General features: G+C 42.6%; 2 protein-coding genes across 2 annotated transcripts; both read right to left on the reverse strand.

Annotated features, from left to right (window-relative positions):
- Positions 1-5,625: 5,625 nt before the first annotated feature.
- LOC138900088 (uncharacterized) lies at positions 5,626-6,231 on the reverse strand. The gene has a single exon (XM_070186795.1). It carries the CDS (start codon positions 6,229-6,231, stop codon positions 5,626-5,628), a length of 606 nt encoding a protein of 201 aa, XP_070042896.1.
- A 2,167-nt stretch (positions 6,232-8,398) lies between these two features.
- Positions 8,399-10,698, reverse strand: LOC138900089 (uncharacterized). The gene is made up of 3 exons (XM_070186796.1): positions 10,272-10,698; positions 8,816-8,868; positions 8,399-8,422 (listed from the first exon to the last, which is right to left on the reverse strand). The coding sequence occupies exons 1-3, from the start codon at positions 10,696-10,698 to the stop codon at positions 8,399-8,401; spliced, it is 504 nt and encodes a 167-aa protein (XP_070042897.1).
- Between the last annotated feature and the right edge of the window lie 2,007 nt (positions 10,699-12,705).

Consider the following 12,705-nt stretch of genomic DNA (forward strand, 5'->3'; position numbering starts at 1 on the left):
CATCTGGTATGGCAGGGAGAGCATAGAAATGGGCCTAACCACCCCCTGATCTGCCTCCCCCTCTAGGGCGACCCCTAGCTGACTGACCTCCACCCCGAGCTGATTGGGCGGGTGGTGAGGTAACTAGTGCTGAAGTCGGAGGCTAACTCATCTACTGAGATAGACCTCCATGACGACGAGGACACTACCTCCACATATGCCCAAGTTTCCCACACTCAAAACAACTCCCTGGTGCTGGCGGCGGAAACTGAAGGGAACCCCTAGCACCGGGATAACTGGTAGAAGAACCTGGCATGGAAGAGCCCTGAACAGGTGGAGCACGGGACAAACTCTGAGCTGGAAGGACACTAAGTGATGAGTGGCCCTGATGAGAACTGTGAGAACCATGGCCAAATGATGCACCACAGTGAAATGGCCGAGCTGACTGAGCATGTCTGAAATGATACCCAAAAGGAGCACCGCTGAATCCACCCCGACCACGAGGCCTCTTGGCCTCCCTCTCAACCCTCTCCTGACCGCAAACCATCTCAATCTGCCGAGAAATGTCAACAACATCATCAAACGTAGCACCTGAAACCCTCTCTCTGGTCATGAGCAATTGTAGCTGATAAGTAAGACCATCAATAAACCTCATGATCCTCTCCCTGTCCATGGGAACCAACCAGATAGCATGACGGGCCAACTCAGAGAACCACATCTCATACTGTGTAATAGACATATCACCCTGGCGAAGCCGCTCAAACTGTCTGCGCAGCTCCTCTCTGCGGGATCAAGGCACGACTTCACCAAAAAGACCACGGAGAACTGCTGCCAAGTAATGGGTGCTGCGCCAACAGGCCTACGCCTATTATAAGTCTCCCACCATTTGTGTGCAGCCCAGGAAAACTGAAAAGTAGTAAAGGAGACCCCATAAGTCTCCAAAATACCAACAGTAAGGAGTATCCTCTGACATCTGTCCAAGAAGTCCTGAGCATCCTCTCTTTCTGCCCAGCTGCTGTACGGGCTGCACCTCTGCCCCTACCACGGCCTCTACTGCGGCCTCGGCCCCTCGCGGCCCTGGCTGGTGGTACTGGTGGCTAGCCTTCCAGATCGGTAGCACGATTCCTCACCATCTGTGAGAGAATGAAACAACATATGTTTAGTTACTAGAATAACCAGATTCGCACGACAAGAATTCAAGAATGTGGAGTTTCCTAAAGTTTCTACAGCCTCTCGAAGATAAGTACAGACGTCTCCGTACCGATCCGCAAGACTCTACTAAACCCGCTCATGACTCGTAAGACCTATGTAACCTAGGATCTGATACCAATCTGCCATGACCCAAACTAACCCTTGTCGTGATGGCGCCTATCGTGGAACTAGGCAAGCCGACTCATTTCCAAAACAAACCGATATTTTCATTTCAAAGATAATTTCAATGTTATTTAACATAAAAACCTTCATAAAGGAGTTACAATCAAAATAAAAGTGCGGAAGGAAAAGCCCGATATCGGGGTGTCACTAGTCATGAGCATCTATTACAATCTGTCTAACAATATCAAAGCTAACTCAGCCTGAAAAATAGCTAAATACAACTAAAGGAAGATAAGAGGAAAAAGAGCAGGGGCTGCAATCGCCAAACAGCTACCTTGCTATCTCCAAGAAAATCTAAAACCAGAAAAATCAATAACCGCTACCGTGTCCAGCTACACCTGAATCTGCACACAAGGTGCAAGGAGTAATGTGAGTAAGTTAACTCAGTAAGTAACAACAATAAATAACGACTGAGCAGTAGTGACGAGCAATAAAGCATATAACATTCAAATCAGAAAATCTCAGTAAAATACCACATGCTTTTAAAATCAGGGTTTGAATCAAAACATCTCGTTTAACCCAGTTCCAGTAAAAAAACATTTAAAGATATTTTTCAACAGTTTTCAGACAGAGGAAAAATGAAAAGGTGAGCAAAAATGATGAAATTATAAACAGCCCCTCGGACAAAACATCACTTATATACATCCCCTCGGGCAAACCTCACAGTCACTCTTGCCACTCGGGCATATCTCACAATCACTCTTGCCACTCGGGTATACCTCACAATCACTCATGCCTCCTAGTCACTCAGCACTCGGCACTCGACACTAGCACTTAGTAGGTACCTGCGCTCACTGGGGGTGTGTACAGACTCCGGAGGGGTCCTTCAGCCCAAGCGCTATAATCTGCACGAACAACTCACGTGCTGTACGGACAACTCACGTGCTATAATAATAAAGTATGCTGTAGGCGGGCAGCCCCGATCCACACTCATCCTCACAATCAGGCCCTCGGCCTCACTCAGTCATAAACATCTCAAGCCACTCGGGCGTTTCAGTAAAACAGGGCATTCGGCCCAAAACATTAATATGCATCAAAATAGAGTCTTAAAACTGAGTTATGCAGTAAACAAGTATAACCATGACTGAGTATAGATTTTCAATCGAAAACAGTGAGATGATAGTAAGCAAAGGCCCCTAAGGGTCCAAACAGCACTGGCACACGGCCCAAACATGGCATTCAACCCAATTTACAAAAACTCTTTCTACAACGTATAAGTATCATATAGTTTCAACAAAATATGCAACTTTACAGTTGCTACAGGATAGACCAACTCACAAATCCCCAACGGTGCACGCCCACACGCCCGTCACCTAGCATGTGCGTCATCTCAAAATAGCAGAATGATACGAAATGCGAGGTTTCATACCCTCAGGACTAGATTTACAATCGTTACTTACCTCGAACCGGTCAAATCTCTACCCCGCAATGATCTTGCCTCTGGACTCGGCCTCCAAATGCTCCGAATCTATTCACAATCATTACAATACCCTCAATACGCGCTAATGGAATGAATTCCACAAGAAAAACTATAAAATTAGACCAAAACCTGAAATTGGCTCAAACTTGGCCCTCGGGCCCTTGTCTCGAAATCCGACAAAATTCACAAAACTAGAAAGCTCATTCACTCACGAACCTAACCATACCAAATTTATCAAAATCCGACATCGTTTGGTCCTTTAAATCCTTAAATTACTCTCCAAAAATTCCAAGCCCTAACCCCTCATTTTTACTAATTACAATAATTAAACAACGGAAAATCACCATATATACAAGTATTAGGGCTCAAGTAACTTACCTCAATGAAACCCCATTGATTCCCTCTTCACATCTCTCCCAAAAACTCCAAAACCGAATAGGAATGGTGAAGAATGCACAAAAATTCGCGAAGTGTGCAATATGTACCCTCTGCCCAGGCTTCACGCACCTGCAGCCATTTTCTCGCACCCGCGCAACCGCACCTGAGCAACTCACTTATCCTCCCAGTCTCCACATCTGCGGCAAACTCATCACACATGCGCTTGTGCACCTGCGCGTGGCGCGCCGCATCTGCGAAGCCTGTCCAACATTCCCCTTTCCGCATCTGCGCCCCAGGTTTCGCACCTGTTGGCTCGCAGATGCAACCTCTACCTCGCACCTGCGCAATCTGCCTAGCCTAATATTGCCCGCACCTGCAAACTCCCACGCGCACCAGCGGCCTCGCACCTGCGACTCTTTCTTCCGCAGGTGCAAAAATAGCAGTAGGAGCAGCTTCAGCTGCATTTTCCAACTTCGACAAATCTGTTAACCACCCGGAATCACCCCGAAGCCCTCGGGACCTCAACCAGAAATACCAACAAGTCATATATCAACATACCAACTTAGTCGAACCTTTGAATCACTCAAAACAACATCAAATCATCAAATTACCCTTAGATTCAAGCCTAAGAACTTCTAAATTTCCAAATTCGGCAACCGATGCCGAAACCAACCGAACCACGTCCTAATGACCTCAAATTTTGCACACACGTCACAAATGACACTACAAGCCTACCCCAACTTCCGGAATTCCATTCCGACCCCGATATCAAATTTTCCACTGCCGACCGAAATCGCCAAATTTCCAATTTTGCCAATTCAAGCCTAATTCTACCACGGACCTCCAAATCATATTCCGGACGCACTCCTAAGTCCAAAATCACCTAACGGAGCTAACAGAATCATCAAAATTCAAATTCGAGATCGTTTACACATAGGTCAACATCCGGTTAACTTTTCTAACTTAAGTTTCTACTTAAGAGACTAAGTATCTCAATTCACTCTGAAACCACTCTGGTCCCGAACCAACTAACCCGATATAATATAATATTACTGAATAACACAAAAATAAGTACAAATGGAGAAAACGGGGCTATAACTCTCGAAACGACCGACCGGGTCATTACAATAATCCATCCCGTATGGCTCAAATCTAGAAAATAATGAATTAATAATATCAAACAATGGTAATGGAATCAATTCTAAAAAATACATTCTCAGTCTTTACCCAATTTTCGAGAAGTCAACAAAAGTCAATTCTGAGCCCACATGGTAAAAACTGAGTCAAGGGATAGAACCCGACTATTCATAACCCCACGAGTCCAAATATGTGAATAGATTCCAATAATGAATCCAAATCGACTCTCAAATTCTCAATTATTATTTTTCAGAACATAGTCAAAATTCTCCAAAATTTCCCTTCCAAATTTCATGATTTAGGTGTAAATGTCTATGAGAAATCAAGCTATAATATCAAAATCAAGTGAAAATTACTTACCCAATTTCTTGTGAAAATCCTCTTCAAAAATCGCAACAAACCCAGACTACCCCCAGCAAATGTCGCAAATGCGACCCCCAACTTCGCAATTGCGAAGTCCCTAGCTGCCAGCCAATGTAGCAAATGCGACTAATTACCACGCAAATGCGAGTTACCCTATGGAGGGTAGCAATCGCAAATGATATAAAGTGTCCGCAATTGCGGATCCTCACAAATGCAAGGTCTGCCGCACCGACAGACTTGAAGCTCTTCCAAAACTCCTTTGAAACCAATTTGAAACTCACCCGAGTCCCTCGAGCCCCACACCAAACATCTACACAAGTACATAAACCCCATATGAACTCGCTCGCAAGCTCGGAATATCAATATAATATACAAAATCACAAATCAAACACCAAAACACATCATGCAAGCCTTAAAACTCTAAACTTCAATATTCAAAACCATGCGTCTGATTCCTATGAAACCAACTTGAAGCAAGACCAAACTTTGCACATAAGTTCTAAATGACAAAACAAACCCATTCTATGTCCCGAAATAACAACCCGACCCCGATAGCCACAAAGTTATCCCATGGTTAAACTTATGAAGTTTCTAAACGTTTAAATTGTCAATTTTTGGCAAAAAGAGCCAACTCATCTTAGGTACCTCCGAATCCAAATTCGGGCATACGTCTAAGTCCAAAATCACTGCACGAACATATTGGAACCATCAAAATACAAATCCGAGGTCGCTTACACAAAAGTAAACCTTACTCAACTCTTGTAACTTAAGCTTCCAACAATGGAACTAAGTATTCCAATTCCTTCCAAAACCTTTTCGTAACCAAACCATCCATCTCTGCAGGTTACAAAACAACAACCAAGTACAAAGGAATTATCAAATAGGGTAACGAGGCTCAAATACACAAAATGACTGGCCATATCGTTACATTCTCCCCCTTTAAAATAAACGTTTGTCCTCGAAAGGATTTAGAATCATACCTGGGATATAAAAAAGGTGAGGATATCTGCTCCCATATTATGCCCGGTCTCCCATGTCGCCTCCTCGATCGGTTGACCTCTCCACTGAACCTTCACTAATGCGATATTCTTCGACCTCAGCTTTTGAACCTTCCTATCCGAAATGGCCACCGACTCTTCCTCATAAGCCATATTCTCATCCAACTGCACTGAACTGAAATCCAACACGTGCAATGGGTCCTCATAGTACTTTTGAAGCATGTAAACATGAAATACTGGATGAACTCCCAATAAGTTGGGTGGCAAAGAAAGTATGTAGGACATCTCACCAACTCTCTCCAATACCTCGAAAGGACCAATATACCGAGGGATTAACTTGTCCATCTTCCCAAATCTCATCACGCCCTTCATAGGCGAAACTCGCAGAAGGACCTTCTCACCCTCAATGAAAGCTACATCCCGAACCTTCCTATCAGAATAATTCTTTTCCCTGAATTGCGCTATACTAACCCGCTCCTGAATCATTTTCACCTTCTCAAAAGCATCACGAACCAAATCTATGCCCAATAGTCTAGCCTTGCTAGGCAAACCAACCGACTGGAGAAAGACATCGTCTCCCATCTAATGCCTCATACGGAGCCATTTAGATTTTCGACTAGTAGCTGTTGTTGTATGCAAACTATGCTAATGGAAGAAATGTATCCCACTGGCCTCCGAAATCTTTGACCTAGTCCCTCAACATATCCTCCAAAATCTGAATGATCTACTCGGACAACCTATTCGTCTAAGGGTGAAATGCGGTACTCAACTCAACCTGCGTGCCCAACTCACGCTGAACTACTCTCTAGAATTGCAAAGTAAATTGAGTGCCACAATCCGAGATGAAAGAACCAGGTACACCATGCAAGCAAATAATCTCCCAGATGCTGATATTGGAATGAAATATGTAGGCTTGGTCAATCTGTCCACAATGACCTAAACTACGCCAAATCTACTTAATGTCCATGGAAAACCTACCAAAAAAGTCCATAGTGATACGCTCCCACTTCCACTCAGGTATGTCCATCTTCTGAAGCAAACCACCGGGTCTCTAATGCTAATACTTAACCTACTAACAATTTAAACACCGAGCAACCTATCCAACAATGTCTTTCTTCATCCATAGCCACTAATAATACTGCTTCAAATCACGGTACATCTTTGCAGCACCTGGGTGAATAAAGATACCTCGAACTATGAGCTTTCTAAAAAATTAACTCTCTCAACCCATCCACATTAGGAACACAAATCAGGTACTGAATATTCAGTACACCATCATCGCTAGTAATCACTTCCTTATCACCACCTTGCTACACCATGTCCTTAAGGAAAAGCAAATAGGGATCGTCACACTGATGAGACTTGGTGTGCTCAAACAAGAACAACTGAGATACAACACAAGCAAACAATGAGTCTGGTGTATTCCCGTAGTTGAACACAACTCTCTGATACGACTACCTCGGTCCTACCAGGGAAAGCATAATAATGAGTATGGCCTCGCTCTCTATGACGACCTTTACCCGCCTGGCCCCTACCTCTACCATGACAAACCTTTTCCCCAGAGTAGGAGCCACTAAATCCTCCAAAACCATGAGGCTTCTTAGACTCCTATCCCCCTCTCCTAGCCACGGATACGCTCCAACCTCCTAGAAATCTCCACAACCTGATGAAATGCAGTCTCTGTCTCTATCTCCCGTGCCATCCCAAATCTAAGACTATAGGTGAGTTCCTCGGCAAATCTACAGACTCACTCCCTCTCAGTAGAAACCAAAGGTGTCTCAACCTAAAATCCTAACTAATCGGGATTGTGATGGCACATAACACCGCTTTCTAGGCAAGCCAACACACAACATAAAATACGAAAGAACTGCAATTAAGGACTAACAACAAGATAATAATACATTGTAAAAGCAACTCAAAAGTATTCATGATAAGTCTAAAATCATCACCGACGTTCAACCATACCAAGACATGGAGTGACAAGTACATGAGCTTCTAAAGCTTGCTAAATACATTGTCTTGAAGGAAAATACACTACTATCTAGAAAAATAGAAATCGTACAACAGAAATGGAAGATGACTCTAAGGCCTGCAAATGGAATGCTGCTCTATACCGAGTCGTCTATGTGGTATCCGCTAAGCTACTCTCGGGACTCTGCTGGTAACAATGTCCGAATCTACACAAGAACTACAAAAGTATAGTATGAATATAACCAATCCAATATACTCCGTAAGTGTCAAGCCTAACCCCGACGAGGTAGTGACGAGGCTAAGACAAGATACCTACGAATAAACCTGTGCAGTTATAATATCAAAAAATACGAGATGACAAGTAAAGTACCATGTATAAAACATGATAATAACATACGAGAAAGACAATAAGTACATAAGAATGGGAAAGTGAAGGATAGTGTTACTGCTCAACCACAACTCATGCTTTTACAACAAATCTGAACAACCTTTCAGAAATTAAATTACGAAACCACATAGCCAGGTCCACAATCCGAATAACAAAGCAAGGAAAAATGAAACCAACAAAATGGCACGACATTACCCTTCGTGATTTTACTCTCATCCTCACATCATAATATAATAGCGAGCACCGAAACACCCTTCATGCATATTCTCACTTTTACTCAAGCACGGAAATACCCTTCGTGCGATGATATCAATAAATAAATAAAGCACGGAAACACCCTTCGTGCACAATCGCTCTTACTTACAAGCACGAAAATACCCTTCATGCATTTCACTCTTCCACATTAAGTATCACCTATAACACATTACCAAGCAAGGTGGGAAGTATAAAAACATCAAGGAAAGTACCAGAACATAACTCACCATATGAGAATGTACCAATAATTTAGCACCAACAACCAAATCAACAATTCAACGATCTCAACGCCCAATATCTCAATAAGCTCAACATAGGAAATAACATGAATACGAGAAATCATAGAGTTCTACAATATATCTAAGCGTGGAAGACATAATACTCAAGGTAATATGGCACAAATAAGGCTAATTCTACCTGCATGTTTATCCCATGGCCAATGCATATACACTCGTCACCTTGTATACACGACGCCCCCAACATATAAATCATGTAGAAAATAGACTCAATAATGTCCTAATTCCCTCAATCAAGGTTAACCAAGACACTTACCTCTTTCCAGGACAAGATCAACAATCCAACTCGGGCCTCTAAACCACCCGAATCTAATCAATTATTACTCAAATTAGTCAAATAAAGCTTTAGAAACTACCCTCGTATGAAAAAGGTTCGATCTTTAATATATTTAGAAAAGTTAACAAAAAGTCAACTCGGGCCCACGTAGGAGAAACCCAAAATCAAGACCAAATCCCAATTATCCATTCACCCCGAGCCCGAATATGTGATTTGTTTTGAAATCCGACCTTAATTTGAGGTCTAAATCTCAATTTTACAAAATCCTTAATTTCTACCCAAAATCCCCAATTTCTGCTCTATGAATCTTAGATTTGATAGTGAAATTCTTAAAAGAGTAATTGAATTTGAGTGAAAACAAGTTGAAGTTACTAACCTATGAAGTTGGGAAGAAATTTCTCTCCAGAAATCGCCTCTATGGAGTCTAGGTTTAAAAAATTGTGTAAAACGAGCTAAGTACCGAAATCCCCAACTTTCACCCAGCTACAGGTATTGAAATTGCGAACTCTTATTCGCAATCGCGATGTTCGCAATTGCGAACCACTAATCGCAAATGCGATCAGTGCTTGAGCCCTTATAATTTCACAAATGTGACTACACCTTCGCATTTGCAAAGGTCCTACCCATCGCAAAAATGAATAGAGCTTCGCATATGCGAAGTTGTCCTCCTACTGCCCGGTGTCACAATTGTGACACATAGATCGCAAATGCGATGTCCACCAGTTCGCAAAAGCGACCATAGCTTCGCAATTGCGAAGCTTACCTGCCCCTGCCTATCATCGCAAATGTGAGCAATCTCTCGCAAAAGCGATGCTCGCATTTACTAACAGAACCTTGAAAATGCGAGATATGCAGCCCAGCAACACCAAATCTTCTTCAACTACGCAAAGCAGTCTGCAACCCATCCAAAACTCATTCGAGTCCCTTGGGCTCCAATCCGAATATTCACAAAAGTGTAATAACATTATAAAAACTCTCTCTGAAGCTCAAATCATTAAAATAACATCTAAAATCAAGAATCGATCATCAAAACTCAAGATTTTTAAAGTTCAAACTCAAATTTTCAACTTTACACATAACGCGCCAAAACGGACTCGGGTTACCCGGGACCCCAATCAAATATGCGTACAAGTCCAAAACCATCATACGAACCTACCGATCGTCAAAATACCAATCCGAAGTCATTTACCAAAAATATTGACCGCGGTCAACTCTAGCCACTTTCAAAGTCAAAAATCACATTTTTTTAAGAATTCAAAATTAAACATTCCAAAAATTGACTTGGACAACGCACACAAGTCTTAATTCATCAAGTAGAGTTATGGAAGGTCTCGAAACATAAAATGTGGAGCTAGTACTCAAAACGACCTATCAAGTCGTTACGTACTTCACCTCTAAAAGATACGTTCGTCCTCAAACAAACATAGAAGTGTACCTGGACTGGTAACAATGTTCGGGTATCTACTCCTTATGTCAGAAACGTACTCCCATGTAGCCTCCTCAGTTGGCTGAGCTCTCCAACATACTTTCACAAACGGAATATCCTTAGATATTAACTTTTGAACCTGCTGGTCTAGAATAGTCACCAGCTCTTCCTCATAAGTTAGATTTTCATCAAGCTGCATCGTGCTGAAATCCAAAACATATGACCTATTTTCATGGTACTTCCGAAGCATGGAAACGTGCAATACCAGATGTACTCGCGCTAATCTAGGAGGCAATACAAGACTATAAGCAACCTCTCCAACTCTATCCAAGACCTCAAATAGGCCAATAAACCTCAGGTTCAACTTGCCCTTCTTCCCAAATCGCATCACGCCTTTCATAGGCGAAACTCGAAGAAGAACCTTCTCACCCTCCATGTAAGCCACATCCCAAACCTTCCTATCCGTATAACGCTTTTTCCATGACTGTGCTATACAAATCCTCTCCTACATCAATTCAACCTTCTCCAAAGCATCACGAACCAAATTTGTAACCAATAATCTAGCCTCATTGGGCTCAAACAAACCAACCAGAGAACGACATCGCCTCCAATATAAGGTCTCATACGGAGCTATCTGGATGCTCAACTGACAGCTATTGTTGTAGGAAAACTCTACTAAAGGTAGAAACTGGTCTCTCTAACCCCGGAAATCCATAGAGCATTCCCTCAACATATCTTCCAAAATCTAAACGGTCTGCTCGGACTACATGTAAGTCTGAGAGTGAAACGCGGTACTCATCTCAACCCGTGTGCCAACTCACGAGCAACTCTCCAAAAATGGAAAGTGAACTGCATGTTGCAATCTGAAATAATATATATGGGCATACGGTGTAGGCAGATAATCTCCTTGATGTAAATCTGAGCAAACCGCTCTGAAGAGTAAGAAGTCATCACCGGGATGAAGTGTGCAGTCTTAGTCAATCGGTCCACAATGACCCAAACAATATCATACTTCTCAAGGTCTATGGTAAGCCTACCACAACGTCGATAGTGATGCGCTCCCACTTCCACTATGGTATCACCAACTTCTGAGTCAAACCATCGGGTTTCTGATGTTAATACTTCACCTATTGACAATCCAAACATCGAGAGACATGTCCAACAATATCTTTCTTCATCTTCCGCCACCAATAATGCTGCTTTAAGTCACGACACATCTTCGTGACACTTGGGTAAATGGAATAATGTGAACTATGAGCCTCCTCAAGGATCAACTCTCCTATCCCATTAACATTTGGAACACAAATCCGGCCATGAAGCTGCATAACACCATCATCCCCAATCACGACCTTCTTAGCACCACCTCGCTGCACCGTATCTTTCAATACCAACAAGTGAGGATCTTCAAACTAGCGAGCCTTGATGTACTCCAAGAAAGATGATTGTGCCACAACACAAGAGGGAACACTAATAAGCTCCGAAATATCCAACCTCACGTACCTGTTAGCCTAAGCCTAAACATCTATGGCTAATAAATTGTATAAATGCCAAATTGCCCATCCTCTCTACCTTCCTACTCAAAGCATCAACCACTATATTGGCCTTTCCCAAATGATATAGTATGGTGATATCATAGTCTTTCAATAACTCTAGCCATCTCCTCTACCTCAAATTAAGATTCTTTTGCTTAAATGGATGCTGGAGACTCCGGGGATCAATGTAGACCTTGCATGGCATGCCGTATAAGTAATGCCTCCAAATCATGAGCGCGTGCACAATGGCTACTAGCTCCAAATCATACACGAGGTAGTATTTCTCATGGACCTTAACTGACGAGACACATAGGCAATCACCCTACCATCCTGTATCAATACCACGCCAAGCCCAATACGTGATGCATCACAATACATAGTGTAAGACCCAAAACATGTGGGGCAACACCAATACTAGGGCTATAATCAAGGCAGTCTTGAACTTTTGAAAGCTCTCCTCACAATCACTAGACCATCTGAAAAGAGTGCCTTTCTGAATCAACTTGGTCAATGGGTCTGAGATAGACGAACACCCTATCACAAAATGGCAATAGTAGCCCGCCAAACCCAAAAAACTTTGAATATCTATAGCTGAAGTAGGTTTGAGCCAGTTCTGAACTACCTCAATCTTCTTGGGGTCCACCTTGATATCATTATAAGACACAACATGACCCAAGAAGGCAACTAAGTCCGACCAGAATTCACACTTTGAAAACTTAGCATATAGTTGACGATCCTTCAATGTCTGAAGTACAATTCGTAGGTGCTGCTCATGCTCCTCTCTACTACGAGAGTAAACCAGAATATCATCAATGGAGACAATCACAAAGGAATCCAAATAAGGCTTGAACACTTGGTTCATCAAATCCATGAAGGCTGCTGGAGCATTAGTCAAGCGAAATGACATCACT

The sequence above is a fragment of the Nicotiana tomentosiformis genome, chromosome 10 (assembly GCF_000390325.3).
Source record: "Nicotiana tomentosiformis chromosome 10, ASM39032v3, whole genome shotgun sequence".
Taxonomy (NCBI): Eukaryota; Viridiplantae; Streptophyta; class Magnoliopsida; order Solanales; family Solanaceae; genus Nicotiana; species Nicotiana tomentosiformis.